The 27,052-nt window shown below is 45.1% G+C and overlaps 1 protein-coding gene across 6 annotated transcripts in view; it reads right to left on the reverse strand.

The window, feature by feature from the left end:
• The window catches only part of LOC124015482 (inactive rhomboid protein 2-like), a 53,023-nt gene that overhangs the window by 20,452 nt on the left and 5,519 nt on the right, over window positions 1-27,052 (reverse strand). For 2 of the 6 annotated variants that reach the window (XM_046330690.1, XM_046330694.1), the window contains 4 exons: window positions 19,410-19,566; window positions 10,555-10,716; window positions 1,131-1,285; window positions 515-719 (listed from right to left, as the gene is read on the reverse strand). In XM_046330690.1, coding sequence (XP_046186646.1) covers window positions 515-719; window positions 1,131-1,285; window positions 10,555-10,704 — 510 coding nt within the window. In that variant the 5' untranslated portion in view covers window positions 10,705-10,716; window positions 19,410-19,566. Of the gene's footprint in view, window positions 1-514; window positions 720-1,130; window positions 1,286-10,554; window positions 12,749-19,095; window positions 19,297-19,409; window positions 19,567-27,052 lie in introns of those variants that run through there. The other 4 variants (XM_046330689.1, XM_046330688.1, XM_046330693.1 and 1 more) reach the window with 3 other exon arrangements.

Consider the following 27,052-nt stretch of genomic DNA (forward strand, 5'->3'; position numbering starts at 1 on the left):
TGGGGTGAAGGTTCACCTTCCAACAGAACAACGACCCTAAGCACACAGCCAAGACAACGCAGGAGTGGCTTCGGGACAAGTCTTTGAATGTCCTTGAGTGGCCCAGCCAGAGCCCGGACTTGAACGCGATCGAACATCTCTGGGGAGACCTGAAAATAGCTGTACAGTGACATCTCCCCATTCAACCTGATAGAGCATGAGAGGATCTGAAGAGAAGAGTGGGAGAAACTCCCCAAATACAAGCTTATAGCGTCATACCCAAGAAGAATCGAGGCTGTTATCGCTGCCAATGGTGCTTCAACAAAGTACTGAGTAAAGGGTCTGAATACTTATGTACAATGTGATATTACAGTTTTTTCATGTTTAATACATTTGCAAAAATGTCTAAAAACCTCAGTTGAATCCGTTTCAGAATAAGACTGTAACATAACAAAATGTGGAACAAGTCAAGGGGTCTGAATACTTCCTGAATGTACCGACCCGGTTCTGTCAGACCTAAGGGCTAGGAGCCTACCTTGGGCATCTTGTTTGCAGCGGGTGAGTCCAGGCCCTGGTCCATGCTGATGGGGAGCTCCGGCTCTCTGTACTGGGCCTTGAGCTTGCCGTAGCGCTGGCTGCAGTGGCGCAGGCTCTTCTTCTGCCATAGCTGCTGCTTGGTCTCACAGTCCTCACCCACCCCGAACCAACCTGCTGCCTGGGCTGTAGCTTGGGCTGTGCCCCTGGCAGGAAGGGGAGGGAGAGACAAGGCATTGGAAGAGGGGGAAGGGAGGGGAAGAGGAGAGAATAATAAGAGAGAGTACAACTTGATTATGTCCAACATTCCAAACAGTCAGAAAAGGAAGTCCCTCGTTATATGCCCACCCCTGAAGAGTATGCAAGTGCGATTCTCCCAATCTTCTCTCTCTCTTTCCCTTCCGTTTCTCTCTCTATCCATCTACAGTCTCTTTTTTCTTCTCATACGGTACCTCCCCTTTCTTTTTCCCTCTTCCCTGTTCCTCCTTTGTCACCCACTGCCCCCTCCTCCTCCTATACACCCTTTCAGCTTTACCTTCTGCCCTCCATTAGTTTCTTCCTCCCTTTATTTCTTCCCTCTCTCTTCCCGCTTCTCCCTCTCCCCGCCCCCCACTTACTTGCGTATGCTCTGAGACAGGGAGTTCTGTCTGTGGAAGGCTGCCCTCCTGTCCCCAACACTGTGACCTCCTCCACCACCACCATCAGTACCACTGTCAGACAGAGGACTGGCCTGCTGCAGGCTCTCACTCTTCTTCATGGACGAACGCAGGGGCTGGACAGAGGGACAGGGGAAAGAGCAGAGAGTCAGTATACAGGTAGGCTTACTGAGTATTATCCTAGCTCAGAGTCAGTATACAGGTAGGCTTACTGAGTATTATCCTAGCTCAGAGAGTCAGTATACAGGTAGGCTTACTGAGTATTATCCTAGCTCAGAGTCAGTATACAGGTAGGCTTACTGAGTATTATCCTAGCTCAGAGTCAGTATACAGGTAGGCTTACTGAGTATTATCCTAGCTCAGAGAGTCAGTATACAGGTAGGCCTACTGAGTATTATCCTAGCTCAGAGAGCCAGTATACAGGTAGGCTTACTGAGTATTATCCTAGCTCAGAGAGTCAGTATACAGGTAGGCTTACTGAGTATTATCCTAGCTCAGAGAGTCAGTATACAGGTAGGCTTACTGACTATTATCCTAGCTCAGAGAGTCAGTATACAGGTAGGCTTACTGAGTATTATCCTAGCTCAGAGAGTCAGTATACAGGTAGGCTTACTGAGTATTATCCTAGCTCAGAGAGTCAGTATACAGGTAGGCTTACTGAGTATTATCCTAGCTCAGAGTCAGTATACAGGTAGGCTTACTGAGTATTATCCTAGCTCAGAGAGTCAGTATACAGGTAGGCCTCCTGAGTATTATCCTAGCTCAGAGTCAGTATACAGGTAGGCTTACTGAGTATTATCCTAGCTCAGAATCAGTATACAGGTAGGTTCTACTGAGTATTATCCTAGCTCAGAGAGTCAGTATACAGGTAGGCTTACTGAGTATTCACCTAGCTCAGAGAGTCAGTATACAGGTAGGCTTACTGAGTATTATCCTAGCTCAGAGAGTCAGTATACAGGTAGGCCTACTGAGTATAATCCTAGCTCAGAGAGCCAGTATACAGGTAGGCTTACTGAGTATTATCCTAGCTCAGAGAGTCAGTATACAGGTAGGCTTACTGAGTATTATCCTAGCTCAGAGAGTCAGTATACAGGTAGGCTTACTGAGTATTATCCTAGCTCAGAGTCAGTATACAGGTAGGCTTACTGAGTATTATCCTAGCTCAGAGAGCCAGTATACAGGTAGGCTTACTGAGTAGTATCCTAGCTCAGAGAGTCAGTATACAGGTAGGCTTACTGAGTATTATCCTAGCTCAGAGAGTCAGTATACAGGTAGGCCTCCTGAGTATTATCCTAGCTCAGAGAGTCAGTATACAGGTAGGCCTCCTGAGTATTATCCTAGCTCAGAGAGTCAGTATACAGGTAGGCTTACTGAGTATTATCCTAGCTCAGAGAGCCAGTATACAGGTAGGCTTACTGAGTATTATCCTAGCTCAGAGAGTCAGTATACAGGTAGGCCTCCTGAGTATTATCCTAGCTCAGAGAGTCAGTATACAGGTAGGCTTACTGAGTATTATCCTAGCTCAGAGTCAGTATACAGGTAGGCTTACTGAGTATTATCCTAGCTCAGAGTCAGTATACAGGTAGGTTCTACTGAGTATTATCCTAGCTCAGAGAGCCAGTATACAGGTAGGCTTACTGAGTATTATCCTAGCTCAGAGTCAGTATACAGGTAGGTTCTACTGAGTATTATCCTACCTCAGAGAGTCAGTATACAGGTAGGCTTACTGAGTATTATCCTAGCTCAGAGAGCCAGTATACAGGTAGGTTCTACTGAGTATTATCCTACCTCAGAGAGCCAGTATACAGGTAGGTTCTACTGAGTATTATCCTACCTCAGAGAGCCAGTATACAGGTAGGCCTCCTGAGTATTATCCTAGCTCAGAGTCAGTATACAGGTAGGCTTACTGAGTATTATCCTAGCTCAGAGAGCCAGTATACAGGTAGGCTTACTGAGTATTATCCTAGCTCAGAGAGTCAGTATACAGGTAGGCCTCCTGAGTATTATCCTAGCTCAGAGAGTCAGTATACAGGTAGGCTTACTGAGTATTATCCTAGCTCAGAGTCAGTATACAGGTAGGCTTACTGAGTATTATCCTAGCTCAGAGTCAGTATACAGGTAGGTTCTACTGAGTATTATCCTAGCTCAGAGAGCCAGTATACAGGTAGGCTTACTGAGTATTATCCTAGCTCAGAGTCAGTATACAGGTAGGTTCTACTGAGTATTATCCTACCTCAGAGAGTCAGTATACAGGTAGGCTTACTGAGTATTATCCTAGCTCAGAGAGCCAGTATACAGGTAGGTTCTACTGAGTATTATCCTACCTCAGAGAGCCAGTATACAGGTAGGTTCTACTGAGTATTATCCTACCTCAGAGAGCCAGTATACAGGTAGGCCTCCTGAGTATTATCCTAGCTCAGAGTCAGTATACAGGTAGGCTTACTGAGTATTATCCTAGCTCAGAGAGTCAGTATACAGGTAGGCTTACTGAGTATTATCCTAGCTCAGAGAGTCAGTATACAGGTAGGCTTACTGAGTATTCACCTAGCTCAGAGAGTCAGTATACAGGTAGGCTTACTGAGTATTATCCTAGCTCAGAGAGTCAGTATACAGGTAGGCCTACTGAGTATAATCCTAGCTCAGAGAGCCAGTATACAGGTAGGCTTACTGAGTATTATCCTAGCTCAGAGAGTCAGTATACAGGTAGGCTTACTGAGTATTATCCTAGCTCAGAGAGTCAGTATACAGGTAGGCTTACTGAGTATTATCCTAGCTCAGAGTCAGTATACAGGTAGGCTTACTGAGTATTATCCTAGCTCAGAGAGCCAGTATACAGGTAGGCTTACTGAGTATTATCCTAGCTCAGAGAGTCAGTATACAGGTAGGCTTACTGAGTATTCACCTAGCTCAGAGAGTCAGTATACAGGTAGGCTTACTGAGTATTCACCTAGCTCAGAGAGTCAGTATACAGGTAGGCCTACTGAGTATAATCCTAGCTCAGAGAGCCAGTATACAGGTAGGCTTACTGAGTATTATCCTAGCTCAGAGAGTCAGTATACAGGTAGGCTTACTGAGTATTATCCTAGCTCAGAGAGTCAGTATACAGGTAGGCTTACTGAGTATTATCCTAGCTCAGAGTCAGTATACAGGTAGGCTTACTGAGTATTATCCTAGCTCAGAGAGCCAGTATACAGGTAGGCTTACTGAGTATTATCCTAGCTCAGAGAGCCAGTATACAGGTAGGCTTACTGAGTATTATCCTAGCTCAGAGAGCCAGTATACAGGTAGGCCTCCTGAGTATTATCCTAGCTCAGAGTCAGTATACAGGTAGGCTTACTGAGTATTATCCTAGCTCAGAGTCAGTATACAGGTAGGCTTACTGAGTATTATCCTAGCTCAGAGTCAGTATACAGGTAGGCTTACTGAGTATTATCCTAGCTCAGAGTCAGTATACAGGTAGGCTTACTGAGTATTATCCTAGCTCAGAGAGTCAGTATACAGGTAGGCCTCCTGAGTATTATCCTAGCTCAGAGAGCCAGTATACAGGTAGGCTTACTGAGTATTATCCTACCTCAGAGAGTCAGTATACAGGTAGGCTTACTGAGTATTATCCTAGCTCAGAGTCAGTATACAGGTAGGCTTACTGAGTATTATCCTAGCTCAGAGAGTCAGTATACAGGTAGGTTCTACTGAGTATTATCCTAGCTCAGAGTCAGTATACAGGTAGGCTTACTGAGTATTATCCTAGCTCAGAGAGTCAGTATACAGGTAGGCTTACTGAGTATTATCCTAGCTCAGAGTCAGTATACAGGTAGGCTTACTGAGTATTATCCTAGCTCAGAGTCAGTATACAGGTAGGCTTACTGAGTATTATCCTAGCTCAGAGAGTCAGTATACAGGTAGGCTTACTGAGTATTATCCTAGCTCAGAGTCAGTATACAGGTAGGTTCTACTGAGTATTATCCTACCTCAGAGAGTCAGTATACAGGTAGGCTTACTGAGTATTATCCTAGCTCAGAGAGTCAGTATACAGGTAGGCTTACTGAGTATTATCCTAGCTCAGAGTCAGTATACAGGTAGGCTTACTGAGTATTATCCTAGCTCAGAGTCAGTATACAGGTAGGCTTACTGAGTATTATCCTAGCTCAGAGAGTCAGTATACAGGTAGGCCTACTGAGTATTATCCTAGCTCAGAGAGCCAGTATACAGGTAGGCTTACTGAGTATTATCCTAGCTCAGAGAGTCAGTATACAGGTAGGCTTACTGAGTATTATCCTAGCTCAGAGAGTCAGTATACAGGTAGGCTTACTGACTATTATCCTAGCTCAGAGAGTCAGTATACAGGTAGGCTTACTGAGTATTATCCTAGCTCAGAGAGTCAGTATACAGGTAGGCTTACTGAGTATTATCCTAGCTCAGAGAGTCAGTATACAGGTAGGCTTACTGAGTATTATCCTAGCTCAGAGTCAGTATACAGGTAGGCTTACTGAGTATTATCCTAGCTCAGAGAGTCAGTATACAGGTAGGCCTCCTGAGTATTATCCTAGCTCAGAGTCAGTATACAGGTAGGCTTACTGAGTATTATCCTAGCTCAGAATCAGTATACAGGTAGGTTCTACTGAGTATTATCCTAGCTCAGAGAGTCAGTATACAGGTAGGCTTACTGAGTATTCACCTAGCTCAGAGAGTCAGTATACAGGTAGGCTTACTGAGTATTATCCTAGCTCAGAGAGTCAGTATACAGGTAGGCCTACTGAGTATAATCCTAGCTCAGAGAGCCAGTATACAGGTAGGCTTACTGAGTATTATCCTAGCTCAGAGAGTCAGTATACAGGTAGGCTTACTGAGTATTATCCTAGCTCAGAGAGTCAGTATACAGGTAGGCTTACTGAGTATTATCCTAGCTCAGAGTCAGTATACAGGTAGGCTTACTGAGTATTATCCTAGCTCAGAGAGCCAGTATACAGGTAGGCTTACTGAGTAGTATCCTAGCTCAGAGAGTCAGTATACAGGTAGGCTTACTGAGTATTATCCTAGCTCAGAGAGTCAGTATACAGGTAGGCCTCCTGAGTATTATCCTAGCTCAGAGAGTCAGTATACAGGTAGGCCTCCTGAGTATTATCCTAGCTCAGAGAGTCAGTATACAGGTAGGCTTACTGAGTATTATCCTAGCTCAGAGAGCCAGTATACAGGTAGGCTTACTGAGTATTATCCTAGCTCAGAGAGTCAGTATACAGGTAGGCCTCCTGAGTATTATCCTAGCTCAGAGAGTCAGTATACAGGTAGGCTTACTGAGTATTATCCTAGCTCAGAGTCAGTATACAGGTAGGCTTACTGAGTATTATCCTAGCTCAGAGTCAGTATACAGGTAGGTTCTACTGAGTATTATCCTAGCTCAGAGAGCCAGTATACAGGTAGGCTTACTGAGTATTATCCTAGCTCAGAGTCAGTATACAGGTAGGTTCTACTGAGTATTATCCTACCTCAGAGAGTCAGTATACAGGTAGGCTTACTGAGTATTATCCTAGCTCAGAGAGCCAGTATACAGGTAGGTTCTACTGAGTATTATCCTACCTCAGAGAGCCAGTATACAGGTAGGTTCTACTGAGTATTATCCTACCTCAGAGAGCCAGTATACAGGTAGGCCTCCTGAGTATTATCCTAGCTCAGAGTCAGTATACAGGTAGGCTTACTGAGTATTATCCTAGCTCAGAGAGCCAGTATACAGGTAGGCTTACTGAGTATTATCCTAGCTCAGAGAGTCAGTATACAGGTAGGCCTCCTGAGTATTATCCTAGCTCAGAGAGTCAGTATACAGGTAGGCTTACTGAGTATTATCCTAGCTCAGAGTCAGTATACAGGTAGGCTTACTGAGTATTATCCTAGCTCAGAGTCAGTATACAGGTAGGTTCTACTGAGTATTATCCTAGCTCAGAGAGCCAGTATACAGGTAGGCTTACTGAGTATTATCCTAGCTCAGAGTCAGTATACAGGTAGGTTCTACTGAGTATTATCCTACCTCAGAGAGTCAGTATACAGGTAGGCTTACTGAGTATTATCCTAGCTCAGAGAGCCAGTATACAGGTAGGTTCTACTGAGTATTATCCTACCTCAGAGAGCCAGTATACAGGTAGGTTCTACTGAGTATTATCCTACCTCAGAGAGCCAGTATACAGGTAGGCCTCCTGAGTATTATCCTAGCTCAGAGTCAGTATACAGGTAGGCTTACTGAGTATTATCCTAGCTCAGAGAGTCAGTATACAGGTAGGCTTACTGAGTATTATCCTAGCTCAGAGAGTCAGTATACAGGTAGGCTTACTGAGTATTCACCTAGCTCAGAGAGTCAGTATACAGGTAGGCTTACTGAGTATTATCCTAGCTCAGAGAGTCAGTATACAGGTAGGCCTACTGAGTATAATCCTAGCTCAGAGAGCCAGTATACAGGTAGGCTTACTGAGTATTATCCTAGCTCAGAGAGTCAGTATACAGGTAGGCTTACTGAGTATTATCCTAGCTCAGAGAGTCAGTATACAGGTAGGCTTACTGAGTATTATCCTAGCTCAGAGTCAGTATACAGGTAGGCTTACTGAGTATTATCCTAGCTCAGAGAGCCAGTATACAGGTAGGCTTACTGAGTATTATCCTAGCTCAGAGAGTCAGTATACAGGTAGGCTTACTGAGTATTCACCTAGCTCAGAGAGTCAGTATACAGGTAGGCTTACTGAGTATTCACCTAGCTCAGAGAGTCAGTATACAGGTAGGCCTACTGAGTATAATCCTAGCTCAGAGAGCCAGTATACAGGTAGGCTTACTGAGTATTATCCTAGCTCAGAGAGTCAGTATACAGGTAGGCTTACTGAGTATTATCCTAGCTCAGAGAGTCAGTATACAGGTAGGCTTACTGAGTATTATCCTAGCTCAGAGTCAGTATACAGGTAGGCTTACTGAGTATTATCCTAGCTCAGAGAGCCAGTATACAGGTAGGCTTACTGAGTATTATCCTAGCTCAGAGAGCCAGTATACAGGTAGGCTTACTGAGTATTATCCTAGCTCAGAGAGCCAGTATACAGGTAGGCCTCCTGAGTATTATCCTAGCTCAGAGTCAGTATACAGGTAGGCTTACTGAGTATTATCCTAGCTCAGAGTCAGTATACAGGTAGGCTTACTGAGTATTATCCTAGCTCAGAGTCAGTATACAGGTAGGCTTACTGAGTATTATCCTAGCTCAGAGTCAGTATACAGGTAGGCTTACTGAGTATTATCCTAGCTCAGAGAGTCAGTATACAGGTAGGCCTCCTGAGTATTATCCTAGCTCAGAGAGCCAGTATACAGGTAGGCTTACTGAGTATTATCCTACCTCAGAGAGTCAGTATACAGGTAGGCTTACTGAGTATTATCCTAGCTCAGAGTCAGTATACAGGTAGGCTTACTGAGTATTATCCTAGCTCAGAGAGTCAGTATACAGGTAGGTTCTACTGAGTATTATCCTAGCTCAGAGTCAGTATACAGGTAGGCTTACTGAGTATTATCCTAGCTCAGAGAGTCAGTATACAGGTAGGCTTACTGAGTATTATCCTAGCTCAGAGTCAGTATACAGGTAGGCTTACTGAGTATTATCCTAGCTCAGAGTCAGTATACAGGTAGGCTTACTGAGTATTATCCTAGCTCAGAGAGTCAGTATACAGGTAGGCTTACTGAGTATTATCCTAGCTCAGAGTCAGTATACAGGTAGGTTCTACTGAGTATTATCCTACCTCAGAGAGTCAGTATACAGGTAGGCTTACTGAGTATTATCCTAGCTCAGAGAGCCAGTATACAGGTAGGCTTACTGAGTATTATCCTACCTCAGAGTCAGTATACAGGTAGGCTTACTGAGTATTATCCTAGCTCAGAGAGTCAGTATACAGGTAGGCTTACTGAGTATTATCCTAGCTCAGAGTCAGTATACAGGTAGGTTCTACTGAGTATTATCCTACCTCAGAGAGTCAGTATACAGGTAGGCTTACTGAGTATTATCCTAGCTCAGAGAGCCAGTATACAGGTAGGTTCTACTGAGTATTATCCTACCTCAGAGAGCCAGTATACAGGTAGGTTCTACTGAGTATTATCCTACCTCAGAGAGCCAGTATACAGGTAGACCTACTGAGTATAATCCTACCTCAGAGAGCCAGTATACAGGTAGACCTGTACCTGTAGACCATACAGGTAGACCTACTGAGTATAATCCTACCTCAGAGAGCCAGTATACAGGTAGACCTGTACCTGTAGACCATACAGGTAGACCTACTGAGTATTATCGTGCAATGGAACATTTGGACGGAAATGCGTGTTAAGTGCATGATTTGCTATGATTCAGCCCACAGCCTTCCATTGCCTGTAGTGATTACAACTATCCGGTTTAGCTCAGATCAATCACCTTATTCCAGAACAGAAGTGTAAGAATGGCAAAGCAAGGAGTTTTCTTTTTCTGAGACTGCAGCAAAATGCACAAATCATTTAAAAAAAAAAGTTTTTTCTTACAAAACATAGAAGTGATACTAGGGAAACACCAGATCATCCTAAAGCTTCATATTTTTCCATTGTAATGTTATTTCAAAGCCCATTCGTGTCTTTAACGGCGACTTGGCTAACGACTTGTGGAGTCACTGTGGAGTTAACGGAGTATTGTAGGAGCCATGTGAGCTGCATGTGTGTCAGCCAGCAGGGGGTGTGCTTAGCTAGCCAGCCTGCCACCAGAGGCTCTTTGTTGGGGAAACAGCCCCCCCCCCCCCACACACACACACCCCACACACACACACACACAGACACATGCACACAAATGAATGAGCACACACACTTGTGTTCTCATAATGCACTCTCCCTCACACACACACACACCCACCTACCCACCCATCCACTGTCCCCCACACACACCCACCCACCCTCCCTCATCCCTTTCCTACACATCCACTCTGCAGGCAGACGCCTAAAAACGATGACCTTTGACAAGTAATGGTGCAGGGAGTGCTTCATGCGTGATTGGAGCAGATTGTTTTTAGGCTAAATAACCACTTCATCTGAAGGAGTCCCCCGGGGTGCGCCAGGCCAGCCAGACAGAGACGGAGAAGAGATGTGAGTTAACCAGGAAAATGGATACATGTACCCAAAAATGAGCTCATGTAACTATATTAGACCAGATCAGCGGTCAAAATGCTTTCAGTTGAGGGCTGAAACTCCTCGACTGTTCTACCAACTGTTAAAGTAGGCTTGCCAATTCTTCCCTCTCCTAATGAAATGGCCTTCATCAGGGCATCAACTGCCATTTTCCAAGTACAGAACAAGTTCCCATAAAGAGGGGTCAAAGGGGGAAACTAAATCTGGAAAGATCAGGTCAAAAAAGGGTTACCTGCTTGACCGTTTCAGCTCCCTCTTCGACCCTCTCTTCTTCCTCTGGGGCAGGGATGGCTATGACCAGACTGGGCGGCTTCTTGCTCTTCAACCGGCTGTCTGATTGGCTGCCGTTAGGAGGAGCCCCCCCCCCTTCCTGTGACGCCATCCTTTCCGAGTTCTGAGGGCAAACGAGAGTAAAATTAATCAATGGCATGTTTGAGATGGAATCTTCTTCAAAGACAAAAACGTGCATTTCTTCTCCTCCTTAAAGAGATGTGAAACCAGCGGTGACCCTTTCTTTCTATCCATTCCTCACAAGCCTCATATCACCTCTATTTCCCCGTAGCCTACAACTTCCACTTTCATTCTCAACTTGCGCAAATGTGGCTCCATTTACAAAGACACGTCCTACTGAAAAGACAAACAACACTGACAGGCACTTCGAACCATTCAGGATCTAATTGAAGTAGCGACTTTAGCACAAACATATTAGCCAAATGACAAAGGACTAGAGGAACTCCTATCTGCAACAAGGAAGGACACATTGCCCTGCTGAAAAGAACCTATCACACGTGTGTATAGGGAAGGGAAGCCACTGGATTTGAATTACCATCCTTTTCCCATGTAAAAGCCCATCACCTAAACCATAAATTAAAAAACACAAAAGTAGCCCGCCACAGCACACACCAATGCAGTGCAACCAGACTCCAGCTGTCCCAACACCATAAAATCCATTCCCTGGACATCTCCATCTAACTCAGAACTCCACATATATAGGCTAAAGAATATATATTATATGTGCGCATTTAGGCATGCTACTGTGTCTTAAATACACACGCTATATGTAGACTGGGTCAGTGGGTAAGAGCTGGAAGGAAACCCTATATGATAACTCTTGTCACAACAGAGACATAACCCTAGTCTCATTCCCCAGGGTAGCGTTCATTCGACACCAAACAAAAGGAAACCGACTGAAACAGGGAGGGACTACCAGGTTTTGGCCAATAAGAAACGCTCATTCTTGTTTTCTGTTGCAAAGCGTTTAAAGCATTTTCCTTTGCACGCCCTAATGAACAAGACCCAGCAATGTGAGGGAATAGGAGCCTGGTGCACTAGCCTAGCCCTACTCTTGGGTAACAGTCGCTGACCGGCACTACTTAAACAATATCCATCTCACTGGGGCCCAGTAGGTCCTGAGAGAGAAGCCTGCCTTTTCCGCCACATACATAACAATATCTGTTGAAGGAAAACACTGCCTGTCCAAAAAATATGCATTAGAAAATCAGCAGGTGTTTTTTTCCCCATGTTAGTTTGATGAGATCCTGGACGAGACCCCATAAATCAGTTACATTAGCAACCCTGTGTGTTAACAACCCTTCTATGCAATTTAGTAATGCTCACCCAAACACTTGTCTCCCTACTAGTACCATCATTCTTATTTGACATGCAATTAGTTAAAGGGCTCTGGAGGGCCGCTACCCTGAATGAGTTAACAATAGGTTTTCTGTAGGGGCTGTGACCTCGTCTGTAGGACGCCAGCCCGTCATTGGACAGAAGCATCGTGGTAGGAGCTTGAATGAATGCATGGTGTCAGGTTAAGTTGAGACTGAGGTGACTGAGACAATAGCTTGTTACTTGACAGTGCTAGTGGGGGTGTAGGCTGCAACATGTCATTCCTAGAAAGCACTCGCTGGGACACATTTTAAGAGAAAGAGCGAGAGAAAAAAAAGAAAGAAAGAAAGAAAGAGAGAGAGATATCGCTAGCCTTAAAATTCTATATATACTCTATATATAAATAAATCTATATATACTCCCCTACGTAATTCTTTGGTCAGTGAAGCTGAAACTTTAATTTGACTCTATACTGCAGCATTTTGGATTCGAGATGAAACACTTATGCATCTAGTTCTGTTATTAGTATTTGGACAAATTCCCTTACAGTGTCTTTCAGATGACTTTGTTTCCAAAATAAATGAATGGTAAATCATGTAATTGTGTAATTTTGGACTCACTTCTATTGTAAATAAGAAAACAATATTTTTCTGAACAATTCTACATTAATGTGGATGCTACCATGATTACGGATAATCATGAATGAATCGTGAATAATGATGAAAGTTACAGAGGCATAAATATCATAAACTAACCTCCCGTTACTGGTAATGGTGAAAGGTTAGTATGTCTTTGGGGTATGATCTTTGTGCCTGGTATGATCTTTGTGCCTGGTATGATCTTTGTGCCTGGTATGATCTTTGTGCCTGGTATGATCTTTGTGCCTGGTATGATCTTTGTGCCTGGTATGATCTTTGTGCCTGGTATGATCTTTGTGCCTCTCACTCATCATTATTCATGACTAGATTACACTGTTTGGACTTAGACAGCCTGCCCAAGCATTTTCTATGCAGAAAAATCCCTGTATAGACCTTCCAGCAAAGCAAACTTAAAATGTTGTCCTGCAATGATTAATGGACTGACTGACAAGCCATGTGCACAGGAAGACCGTCATGAAGTGTTTACATACCGTAACACCATGCAATAACTATCTCTGAGAGCCACCCCGAGTCCCTCATCTCTAAATGAGATGTTACTTAAGGACCACAGTGGAAATAAGTCGTCAACCATTGTGTTCACCCTCGAAGATTCTTAAATCAAGTGCATCATTTTGTAGGTGTACCTTCAAATAAACTAAACGCAACTAAAAATACATTCAATATCAGTACAGAGGCCTACCTTTCTTATCTGCTCAAAGCCATGACCATAATCATGCCTTCCTGTCCCCAGCTTCAAGTCTCCGTTAGAAATCATCATCATCATCGGCCTCTGGACCCCCACTCAGAGCTCAATTAGTCCTCATTCTTCAGGCTTCTTGAATTGTGTCATTGTATCGTTTCAGGATTGCAATATTCCTACAGCGGTATTCTCCCTGGTCAATACGTGTCCATTATAGATCTAGTCAAGGTCTTGAAACCTTGGGAGTTGCAATAGGAAAATAAAGGGCCTTGGTGTCAGCGTCGGGGAACGGCAAGCAGGAGGGCAATCTGACACCAGTCGAGTCAATGGCAATCAAGCCCGTGGCTGTGAGAGCAGAATAGTACAGAGACACGTTGGGGGATGGGAGAACTCATATGTTCCTATGGGACCGGGTCAGGCCCACACCCTCTCATATAATGAAATATCCAAGGCTTTCACTAATGGAGGGGTTTTAACAGTGTGGTGCCGTGCTTTAGTGGCAGACAGTTGCACAGTCTGTCGATGTGGAGAAGGCTTTTATCGTTTCCGCCGGGAGACAGTCAAGGCGTGAGTCAGGGCGGTGTTGTTTTGGTAGAGTGGAGAAATAGAGAGAGATTAGTCTCATTGTTGACATTGTCTCATTGGGAGTCACATTCTACATGCATGGGCCTACGGAAATAATACTCGCAACGTCTATCCTCTGCATACTGGATTGCCCATCTTCATGTATATCTTTGTGATATTAATCCTATATCTTCAGCCATATCTTAACAATTATGAGTCAATCAATATCCATAACAGATAATGTAGTGTGGAGATGACAGATTACCAGAACCAGAATAGCCAAAACTCAAAGGTTTTCCCAGATTGCTCACTGACATTACCCTGTTGATGACAATGAGAGTTTTGACACATCTATTAGGACAATACCTATGTGACTGGTAGCATGAACAACAGTCAACACCTTTTCTAAGCCAATACTATAACAATAGCCTGGTTGTCTTGCCAACAGATCTTGGATAGGATAACAATAGGTCAATGACCGACCCTGCGATGTGGGTTGGGTTTTCTATAAATTGTGTCATCATAGTTTTTCCCCCTTCGCAGCCAGAATACATTTAGGGAGATTACCGAGCAACATAGAAGTGATTTTCAGGCAATACTGGAACACTGCGCTTCATCATCTGCAGTCCCCAGGGAAACAACAGCTCCAGGATTATGATTTCCTCACAGGGGGAGATTTTTGTGTTGCTACACATTCAGATGTTGACTGAACATTTACCCAATCGTTAGAGAGCGAGTGAAAAAGCATGATAGTAGCTACTAGATGGTGGCATAAGGGCATGTTTTCTTGATCAATATGGAACATTTGTAACAAATGATTAACTGAGTCCAGAGGGAGTCTCACTCACACGGTAGTCTGGGAACAGCAGACGTGACAACACAGCCCAAGGCTTCCACAGTAACTCCCAGCACACGGAGCACAGTACTGTAGAATGTTAGTTCCCAGTCTCTCACTCTCTCTCTGCCACTCAAACATCCTGGGAACTCAAACACAGTGTCACAATAGTCTTGTAAAAGAAAAAGTGACAACACAGCTCATGATGACATACATTGAGTGTACAAAACATTAAGAATACCTTCCTAATATTGAGTTGCAAACCCCGCCCCCTTTGTCTTCGGAACAGCCTCGATTCGTCGGGAGCATGGACTTTACGAGGATGCCGGCACATGTCGACTCCAATGCTTCCCACAGTTGGGCAGTGGACCATCCTTGATACACACGGAAACTGTTGTGGGTGGAAAACCCAGCAGCGTTGCTGTTCTTGGCACAAACCGGTGCGCCTGGCACCTACTACCATACCCCATTAAAATCTTTTGTCTTGCCCATTCACCCTCTGAATGACGCACATACACAATCCATGTCTCAATTGTCTCAAGGCTTTAAAATAATTTGATGACCTGTCTCCTCCCTGTCATCTACGCTGATTGAAGTGCATTTAACAAGTGACATCAATAACGGTTCATAGTTCAACTGGTCAGTCTGTGTCATGGAAAGAGCAGGTGTTCTTAATGTTCTGTGCACTCAGTGTACACACCAATTCCAAGTCCCAGCCCAGTCACACATCCCAGTAACGAGTCACAAATGTGTAGTGACATACCCAGGGTGACGACCATAGTGCTCCTATCACATGACTCATGTATCACGAGCTTCCACACTCCCAGTCTCTCTCTCCACCCCCTCTCTCTGGGGACTTCAAAAAAATCTAAACTAATCTGTCCAATTCTTTACATTGGGGCCAGTGTTGAGAGTGGAGCTCTTGAAGATGTCATGACTGTGAGCAGGGTCATTGTTATTAGGACACACACACACAAAGGTATACATTTTGCAACTGAAAACGAAAAACGTCTTATGGGACAAGCACCAGTTAGCCCCTCCCTGTTTCAGTCTGGTTTCTTTTGTTGGGTGTCTAATGAACATGACCCTGGCCTTAAGTCAATAGCAGATTAGCGTCAACGCTTCATTTCCGTACTTGGTGTTTGGTGCCATCGTGTGTTCCTGTACAAGTGTGTGTGAGTGTGTATCCTGCGAAAGTGCGTGTCTGTCACCAAGCCCCTATAGCCCACAGAGTGCTACTGTTGCATGTTAACGTGACGCCAAGCACAGCTGCCACCGCACACCACAGCCCTGGACACAGGCAGACAGGAATGTGCTTGTTCAGAAATGGCTAGGTTTGGTCGCCACCGGTGATAGCTAGTTACAGTTAGAAGTGGTAATGGCCTAGAGCCAAGTTCCCAAACAGACAAAGGCAAGGGCAGTCGGTCTCATGTTTCGCTTTCTCTCATAGGCTTCAATGATGAACAGGTCAGCCCAAATACAGTACAGCCTGGGTGAGTTTAGCTACAAGTACCAGTCAAAAGGTTGGACACACCTACTCATTGAAGGGTTTTTCTTTATTTTGACTATTTTCTACATTGTTGAATAATAGTGAAGACATCAAAACTATGAAATAACACATATGGAATCATGTAGTAAGCAAAAAAGTGTTAGATTAAAGTAGCCACCCTTTGCCTTGATGACAGCTGTGCACACTCTTGGCATTCTCTCAACCAGCATCATGAGGTAATCATCTGGAATGGTATGACAACAGCCAGTGAAAGTGCAGGGCGCCAAATTCAAAACAACAGAAATCTCATAATTAAAATTCCTCAAACATGCATGTAATTTATACCGTTGTAAAGGTAATCTTGTTGTTAATCCCACCACAGTGTCCGATTTCAAATAGGCTTTACAGCGAAAGCACCACAAACTATTATGTTAGGTCACCATCAAGCCACAGAAAAACACAGCCATTTTCCCAGCCAAAGATAGGAGTCACAAAAAGCACAAATAGAGATAAAATTAAATCAATAACCTTTGATGATCTTCATCAGATGACTCTCATAGGACTTCATGTTACACAATACATGTATGTTTTGTTTGATAAAGTTCATTTTTATATAAAAAAATCTGAGTTTACATTGGCGCTTTACGTTCAGTAGTTCCAAAAACATCCAGTGATTTTGCAGAGAGCCACATCAATTTGACAGAAATACTCATCATAAATGTTGATGAAAATACAAGTGTTACAAATGGAATTATAGATATACCTCTCCTTAATGTAACCGCTGTGTCAGATTTCAAAAAAGCTTTACGGAAAAAGCAAACCATGCAACAATCTGAGAACGGCGCTCATTAATTTTTTTCAATTATCCGCCATGTTGGAGTCAACAGAAATCAGAAATAACATTATAAATATTCCCTTACCTTTGATGATCTTCATCAGAATGCACTCCCAGGAATCCTTTGATTTGTTCAATAATGTCCATTATTTATGTCCAAGTAGCTACTTTTGTTAGGGTGTTTAGTACACAAATCCAAACGCTCGTGCAGATCCAGAACGTCAGACGAAAAGTTCAAAAAGTTATATTACAGGTCGTAGAAACATTTCAAACTAAGTATAGAATCAATCTTTAGGATGTTTTTGTCATCAATCTTCAATAATGTTCCAACCGAAGAATTCCATTGTCTGTAGAATAGCCATGGAACGCAGGTCGCTCTCATGTGAAATGCGCGTGACCAGGACCTGGCTCTCTGCCAGACCACTGACTCAAAGAGCTCTCATCAAGCTCCACATCACAGTAGAAGCCTCACTCAAGTTTCTAAAGATGGTTGACATCTAGTGGAAGTGCAACTTGAACCATATCCCACTGTGTATTCGATAGGGCTGAGTTCAAAAACTACAAACCTCAGATTTCCCACTTCCTGTTTGGATTTTTTTCTCTGGTTCTTGCCTGCCATATGCGTTGTGTTATACTCACTGACATCATTCAAACAATTTTAGAAACTTCAGAGTGTTTTCTATCCATATGTACTAATAATATGCATATCTTAGCAACTGGGACTGAGGAGCAGGCCGTTTACTCTGGGCACCTTATTCATCCAAGCTACTCAATACTGCCCCTGCAGCCATAAGAAGTTGAAAGTTAATTTGTGGAATTTCTTTCCTTCTTAATGAGTTTGAACCAATCAGTTGTGATGTGACAAGCTGGGGTGATATACAGAAGATGGCCTTATTTGGTAAAAGACCAAATTCATATTATGGCAAGAACAGCTCAAATAAGCAAAGAGAAATGACAGTCCATCATTACTTTAAGACATGAAGGTCAGTGTTCAATGCTGAACATTTTAAGAACTTTGAAAGTTTCTTCAAGTACAGTCACAAAAACCATCGAGGGCTATGATGAAACTGGCTCTCATGAGGACTGCCACAGGAAAGTAAATGCTTCACAGAGTTCGAGTAACAGACACATCTCAACATCAACTGTTTAGAGGAGACTGTGTGAATCAGGCCTTCATGGTCAAATTGCTGCAAAGAAACCACTACTAAAGGACCAATAATAAGAAGAGACTTGCTTGGGCCAAGAAATAATATAATAATAATATATGCCATTTAGCAGACGCTTTTATCCAAAGCGACTTACAGTCATGTGTGCATACAAGAAACATGTGCAATTGATATTAGACCGGTGGAAATCTGTCCTTTGGTCTGATGAGTCCAAATTTGTGTCTTTGTGAGACGCAGAGTAGGTGAAAGGATGATCTCAGCATGTGTAGTTCCCACCGTGAAGCATGGAGCAGGTGGTGTGATGGTGCTTTGCGGATGACATTGTCAGTGATTTATTTAGAATTCAAGGCACACTTAACCAGCATGGCTACCAGAGCATTCTGCAGTGATACAGCATCCCATCTGGTTTGCACTTAGTGAGACTATAATTTTTTTTTAACAGGACAATGACCCCAAACACACCTCCAGGCTGTGTAAGGGCTATTTGACCAAGAAGGAGAGTGATGGTGCTGCATAAGATGACCTGGCCTCCACAATCACCTGACCTCAACCCAATTGAGATGGTTTGGGATGAGTTGGACTGCAGAGCGAAGGAAAAGTGCTCAGCAACTCATTCAAGACTGTTGGAAAAGCATTCCTCATTAAGCTGGTTGAGAGAATGCCAAGAGCGTGCAAAGCTGTCATCAAGGCAAAAGGGTGGCTACTTTGAAGAATCTCAAATATAATATATATTTTGATTTGTTCTACACTTTTTTGGTTACAACATAATTCAATATGTGTTATTTCATAGTTTTGATGACTTCACAATTATGATTATTCTACAATGAGTAGGTGTGTCCAAACATTTGACTGGTACTGTACATGGCTACATGCTTAAGAGTGTCGGGCTCCAATTAACCTTCCTTTGTGTTCTATGCTAAGACTCTAAGACTAGATACCTATGCAGAAGTTCCACTTGTTGCTGTGAAATGCATGACAACATCCACTGAAGAATATACTGTAGCTTCAATGGCATCTTGTGCAGAGCAGCGCAGCGCAGATGCTCAGCTGTACAATACATCCATTGTTCTCCATCACTTCTTCAATGAACACCAACTCTTGACACACAACATATACGTTTCAAAGTGCAGGAAACACAGCTGTTTCAAACAAATAACAAAAACGAAACCAGTTAAATACTGTATCACCACATATTTTGTCACTTCACATAATTGTCACACATTTGGAGCTGTGGAACAGCGTTCACACTTACTGCTCGCCTCGCCTCCAGAAATGGGTGTTGCCTGACGATCGGTCTCTGTTACCTCCAACCACTCGCAGCAGGGCGAAAGAGGAACGGTCCTTCAGATGATTGCCTCATCTCCACATCCTGTGACCAGTAACATCTCTGCCACCCTGATTGCTGCAACCTGAAAGAGCATTTGAACCACAAGTCAGAACATAGTAGATAAGTACCCACCAAGAACTTGCGAGAGGCTCGAGATCTTGACAAATGTCAGACTTCAATAGATTTCAAAAGGACTTGTGCAAATTGCGCAATATGTCAATAGCATTCAAGATCTAACTTGCATGTGCATGGATGAACGGGCAAAAACAGTCATCTCATCATACCAGGGGGGGGGCGAATCAATCGAATGGTGTAGGAAAGTAACTTCAGAATGCATCGATACATCAGTGTAGCAACTGAAATCACCCCTCACTATTGTCCACCTAAACACAATGTGTGTGGTAATGACATTGCTCAAATGGCTAGTTCTTTCTTGTGATCAAATAGTTGAAGAACTTTTGTTGGGAAAAAATACAGTACTATGCCAGGTTATTTGACCTCAAAAGCTATGAGACCCTCTTCTGTCATTTTGAGCAATTGAAAGCTTCTCAGAGAAACTACAGAATTCTTGTGAGTGATTTGACACAGTATTCTTGGTTAGTGTTCTACTGTAGCTGGACAGGAAATGTGTATTCCCATAACTGAAACTGAATCTGCACTTCCCAGAGCATGCATGCAGGTCCAAACTTGCATGGCGGGAAGCTTACCACAAGTATCACAGCTCCATCACCCCTACCGAGACCCCTAGCTGCCTTCAGGGGCCGTGAACGTTTTGAATAGACAAGACACCAAACGCAAAACAGGGCTACCTTTCAAACTAGTTCCAACATAGACCGTGCTGATATCTCCCAGTTACACGGCATGTCATGTTTTTTTGGGGGGGCTTGTCGTGGGTGCAGCCGCATTAGAGAGCAGTACAGCACAAGGAGGAAGCCAGACAGCTAGACAGCCAGCCTCCAGCCTGTGGAATGAGTCTCTGGCTCACTCAGAAGATGAGAGCGACCTGGAGAAGACACAGAGGGATACTACGGGGTTTGTGACACACATTCCCCCAATATTCACAGACATTTAAGTCAGATCCCTTCCCTGGATCAGTGGGCATCAATTAGAAAATGGATGAGGCTTTGAACTTCCGATGCTCTGATGTTCATGAGAATCAAAGTTAACAATGTCAAAGTTCAAAGTGCCACGACCAGAGCGGCCTTGACTCCTTTCAGGTTGAGGTTGAGGCCCTTTTCCTGTGTCGTGTCGAAGAGAAAGATGATGTGTCAGACAGTATGGAAGCTGAATTTTCATAAGTTGGCATTACCACGACGTAGCAGGAAAAAAATCCCAATGAGCCCACAGATACTACTGGGAAGAGGTCTGTCGCTAGGAGACACTCAAAGCTGATGCTTTCTGGCAGGCATGTTGTGGCACAACAGTTGAGAACTGGAGCTGAAACCTAGGAGGGGCAGTGGGATTGCAAGCATGACTCAATAGAATCCAAGGGGGAGGAAAGACAGAATGGACGACTGTAGGCCTGAATGGTCATTATCCAGTTTCAATCCAACCATGTCATTGGGATGAATTACCTGACGCATGAAAAAATATGTCACGACTGGGCTGAAATGGCAGCACAGTTTTATAAATGTCGACAAACAATTTGTTTGTTCGATATGGTCTAGGATCTTTGTGTGTCGGTAAAATGTATTATGCTAGCAATGGCTGTGGAAACACCTTCATGCTCAAATAAGATCAAATATATACATGACAAGGTATGGTGGTATACAGAATATAGCCCTATTTGGTAAAAGACCAAGTCCATATAATGGCAAGAACAGCTCAAATAAGCAAAGAAAAACAACTTTCCATCATTACTTTAAGACATGAAGGTCAGTCAATACGGAAAATGTCAAGAACTTTGAAAGTTCCTTCAAGTGCAGTCGCAAAAGCCATCAAGCGCTATGATGAAACTGGCTCTCATGAGGACCAGTCACCTCTGCAGCAGTTCATTAGTTACCAGCCTCAGAAATTGTGTCATGCTGGTGAAAGAGGACCCAAAAGCGACTTGGCGAAAACAGAGTCTTTAATCCAGTAAAGTGAATACAAACAAAAAAACACAACTTTCACTCGAAATGACGAGGACTAACTGGAGACTCGATCTTGAACAGCAGGTGAACAGCAGGTTGCCTCGGGAAGGCACTCGAACCAGACAGACTCAGACACCTGCTCACCACACAGCATCTGAGGAAAACACGACACGACAGGGCGATACACAATCACAGCACGGTGAATTCTAAACAAGGAACCGACAGGACAGGAACGGAACACAAAGGAAGAAATAGGGACTCTAATCAGGGGAAAGGATCGGGAACAGGTGTGGGAAGACTAAATGATTGATTAGGGGAATAGGAACAGCTGGGAGCAGGAACGGAACGATAGAGAGAAGAGAGAGCGAGAGAGTGAGAGAGGGAGGGGAGAGAGAGGGATAGAAAGAGGGAAAGAACCTAATAAGACCAGCAGAGGGAAACGAATAGAATGGGAAGCACAGGGACAAGACAAGATAATAAATGACAAAACATGACAGTACCCCCACTCACCGAGCGCCTCCTGGCGCACTCGAGGAGGAATCCTGGCGGCAACGGAGGAAATCATCGATGAGTGAACGGTCCAGCACGTCCCGAGACGGAACCCAACTCCTCTCCTCAGGACCGTAACCCTCCCAATCCACTAAGTATTGGTGACCCCGTCCCCGAGAACGCATGTCCATGATCTTATGTACCTTGTAAATAGGTGCGCTCTCGACAAGGACGGGAGGGGGGAGGGAAGACGAACGGGGGTGCGAAGAAAGGGCTTGACACAGGAGACATGGAAGACAGGATGGACGCGACGAAGATGTCGCGGAAGAAGCAGTCGCACAGCGACAGGATTGACGACCTGGGAGACACGGAACGGACCAATGAACCGCGGAGTCAACTTACGAGAAGCTGTCGTAAGAGGAAGGTTGCGAGTGGAAAGCCACACTCTCTGGCCGCAACAATACCTTGGACTCTTAATCCTGCGTTTATTGGCGGCTCTCACAGTCTGTGCCCTGTAACGGCAAAGTGCAGACCTCACCCTCCTCCAGGTGCGCTCACAACGTTGGACAAACGCTTGAGCGGAGGGAACGCTGGACTCGGCAAGCTGGGATGAGAACAGAGGAGGCTGGTAACCCAGACTACTCTGAAACGGAGATAACCCGGTAGCAGACAAAGGAAGCGAATTGTGAGCGTATTCTGCCCAGGGGAGCTGTTCTGCCCAAGACGCAGGGTTTCTGAAAGAAAGGCTGCGTAGTATGCGACCAATCGTCTGATTGGCCCTCTCTGCTTGACCGTTAGACTGGGGATGAAACCCGGAAGAGAGACTGACGGACGCACCAATCAAACGACAGAACTCCCTCCAAAACTGTGACGTGAATTGCGGGCCTCTGTCTGAAACGGCGTCTAACGGGAGGCCATGAATTCTGAATACATTCTCGATAATGATTTGTGCCGTCTCCTTAGCGGAAGGAAGTTAGCGAGGGGAATGAAATGTGCCGCCTTAGAGAACCTATCGACAACCGTAAGAATCACAGTCTTCCCCGCAGACAAAGGCAGACCGGTAATGAAGTCTAGGGCGATGTGAGACCATGGTCGAGAAGGAATGGGGAGCGGTCTGAGACGACCGGCAGGAGGAGAGTTACCCGACTTAGTCTGCGCGCAGTCCGAACAAGCAGCCACGAAACGGCGCGTGTCACGCTCCTGAGTCGGCCACCAAAAGCGCTGGCGAATAGACGCAAGAGTGCCTCGAACACCGGGATGACCAGCTAACTTGGCAGAGTGAGCCCACTGAAGAACAGCCAGACGAGTGGAAACAGGAACGAAAAGGAGGTTACTAGGACAAGCGCGCGGCGACGCAGTGTGCGTGAGTGCTTGCTTAACCTGTCTTTCAATTCCCCAGACTGTTAACCCGACAACACGCCCATAAGGAAGAATCCCCTCGGGATCAGTAGAAGCCACAGAAGAACTAAACAGACGGGATAAGGCATCAGGCTTGGTGTTCTTGCTACCCGGACGGTAAGAAATCACAAACTCGAAACGAGCGAAAAACAACGCCCAACGAGCTTGACGGGCATTAAGTCGTTTGGCAGAACGGATGTACTCAAGGTTCTTATGGTCTGTCCAAACGACAAAAGGAACGGTCGCCCCCTCCAACCACTGTCGCCATTCGCCTAGGGCTAAGCGGATGGCGAGCAGTTCACGGTTACCCACATCATAGTTGCGCTCAGATGGCGACAGGCGATGAGAAAAATAAGCGCAAGGATGAACCTTATCGTCAGACTGGAAGCGCTGGGATAGAATGGCTCCCACGCCTACCTCTGAAGCGTCAACCTCGACAATGAATTGTCTAGTGACGTCAGGAGTAACGAGGATAGGAGCGGACGTAAACGTTCTTTTAGAAGATCAAAAGCTCCCTGGGCGGAACCGGACCACTTAAAACACGTCTTGACAGAAGTAAGAGCTGTGAGAGGGGCAGCAACTTGACCGAAATTACGAATGAAACGCCGATAGAAATTAGCGAAACCTAAAAAGCGCTGCAACTCGACACGTGACCTTGGAACGGGCCAATCACTGACAGCTTGGACCTTAGCGGAATCCATCTGAATGCCTTCAGCGGAAATAACGGAACCGAGAAAAGTAACGGAGGAGACATGAAAAGAGCACTTCTCAGACTTTACGTAGAGACAATTCTCTAAAAGGCGCTGTAGGACACGTCGAACGTGCTGAACATGAATCTCGAGTGACGGAGAAAAAATCAGGATATCGTCAAGATAGACAAAAACAAAGATGTTCAGCATGTCTCTCAGAACATCATTAACTAATGCCTGAAAAACAGCTGGCGCATTGGCGAGACCAAACGGCAGAACCCGGTACTCAAAATGCCCTAACGGAGTGTTAAACGCCGTTTTCCACTCGTCCCCCTCTCTGATGCGCACGAGATGGTAAGCGTTACGAAGGTCCAACTTAGTAAAGCACCTGGCTCCCTGCAGAATCTCGAAGGCTGATGACATAAGGGGAAGCGGATAACGATTCTTAACCGTTATGTCATTCAGCCCTCGATAATCCACGCAGGGGCGCAGAGTACCGTCCTTCTTCTTAACAAAAAAGAACCCCGCCCCGGCCGGAGAGGAAGAAGGCACTATGGTACCGGCGTCAAGAGACACAGACAAATAATCCTCGAGAGCCTTACGTTCGGGAGCCGACAGAGAGTATAGTCTACCCCGAGAAGGAGTGGTCCCCGGAAGGAGATCAATACTACAATCATACGACCGGTGAGGAGGAAGGGAGTTGGCTCGGGACCAACTGAAGACCGTGCGCAGATCATGATATTCCTCCGGCACTCCTGTCAAATCGCCAGGTTCCTCCTGAGAAGTAGGGACAGAAGAAACGGGAGGGATGGCAGACATTAAACACTTCACATGACAAGAAACGTTCCAGGATAGGATAGAATTACTAGACCAATTAATAGAAGGATTATGACATACTAGCCAGGGATGACCCAAAACAACAGGTGTAAACGGTGAACGAAAAATCAAAAAAGAAATAGTCTCACTGTGGTTACCAGATACTGTGAGGGTTAAAGGTAGTGTCTCAAATCTGATACTGGGAAGATGACTACCATCTAAGGCGAACATGGGCGTAGGCTTATCTAACTCTCTGAAAGGAATGTCATGTTTCCGAACCCATGCTTCGTCCATGAAACAACCCTCAGCCCCAGAGTCTATCAAGGCACTACATGTAGCACCCGAACCGGTCCAGCGTAGATGGACCGACAAAGTAGTACAGGATTTTGATGGAGAGACTTGAGTAGTTGCGCTCACCTGTAGCCCTCCGCTTACAGATGAGCTCTGGCCTTTTACTGGACATGAATTAACAAAATGTCCAGCAACTCCGCAATAGAGGCACAGGCGGTTGGTGATCCTCCGTTCCCTCTCCTTAGTCGAGATGCGAATCCCTCCCAGCTGCATGGGCTCAGACTCTGAGCCAGAGGAGGGAGATGGTTGCGATGCGGAGCAGGGAAACACCGTTGATGCGAGCTCTCTTCCACGAGCCCGGTGACGAAGATCTACCCGTCGTTCTATGCGGATGGCGAGAGCAATCAAAGAGTCCACATCTGAAGGAACCTCCCGGGAGAGAATCTCATCCTTAACCACTGCGTGGAGTCCCTCCAGAAAACGAGCGAGCAGCGCCGGCTCGTTCCACTCACTAGAGGCAGCAAGAGTGCGAAACTCAATAGAATAATCCGTTATGGACCGTTCACCTTGGCATAAGGAAGCCAGGGCCCTAGAAGCCTCCCTACCAAAAACTGAACGGTCAAAAACCCAAATCATCTCCTCTTTAAAGTTCTGGAACTTGTTAGAGCAATCAGCCCTTGCCTCCCAGATAGCTGTGCCCCATTCTCGAGCCCGGCCAGTAAGGAGTGAAATGACGTAAGCAACCCGAGCTCTCTCTCTAGAGTATGTGTTGGGTTGGAGAGAGAACACAATCTCACACTGCGTGAGAAAGGAGCGGCACTCAGTGGGCTGCCCGGAGTAGCAAGGTGGGTTATTAACCCTAGGTTCTGGAGGCTCGACAGGCCAGGAAGTAACAGGTGGCACGAGACGTAGACTCTGGAACTGTCCAGAGAGGTCGGAAACCTGAGCGGCCAGGTTCTCCACGGCATGGCGAGCAGCAGACAATTCCTGCTCGTGTCTGGCGAGCATGGCTCCTTGGATCTCGACGGCAGTGTAACGAGCGTCTGAAGTCGCTGGGTCCATTCCTTGGTCGGTTCCTTCTGTCATGCTGGTGAAAGAGGACCCAAAAGCGACTTGGCGAAAACAGAGTCTTTAATCCAGTAAAGTGAATACAAACAAAAAAACACAACTTTCACTCGAAATGACGAGGACTAACTGGAGACTCGATCTTGAACAGCAGGTGAACAGCAGGTTGCCTCGGGAAGGCACTCGAACCAGACAGACTCAGACACCTGCTCACCACACAGCATCTGAGGAAAACACGACACGACAGGGCGATACACAATCACAGCACGGTGAATTCTAAACAAGGAACCGACAGGACAGGAACGGAACACAAAGGAAGAAATAGGGACTCTAATCAGGGGAAAGGATCGGGAACAGGTGTGGGAAGACTAAATGATTGATTAGGGGAATAGGAACAGCTGGGAGCAGGAACGGAACGATAGAGAGAAGAGAGAGCGAGAGAGTGAGAGAGGGAGGGGGAGAGAGAGGGATAGAAAGAGGGAAAGAACCTAATAAGACCAGCAGAGGGAAACGAATAGAATGGGAAGCACAGGGACAAGACAAGATAATAAATGACAAAACATGACAAATTGCAGCCCAAATAAATGCTTCACAGAGTTCAAGTAACAGACACATATCAACATCAACTGTTCCACTACTAGAGGAGAGCAATAATAAGAAACCACTACTAAAGGAGAGCAATAATAAGAAGAGACTTGCTTGCGCCAAGAAACACGAGCAATGGACATTAGACCTGTAGAAATCTGTC

This window comes from Oncorhynchus gorbuscha, linkage group LG26 (genome assembly GCF_021184085.1).
Source record: "Oncorhynchus gorbuscha isolate QuinsamMale2020 ecotype Even-year linkage group LG26, OgorEven_v1.0, whole genome shotgun sequence".
Classification (NCBI taxonomy): Eukaryota; Metazoa; Chordata; class Actinopteri; order Salmoniformes; family Salmonidae; genus Oncorhynchus; species Oncorhynchus gorbuscha.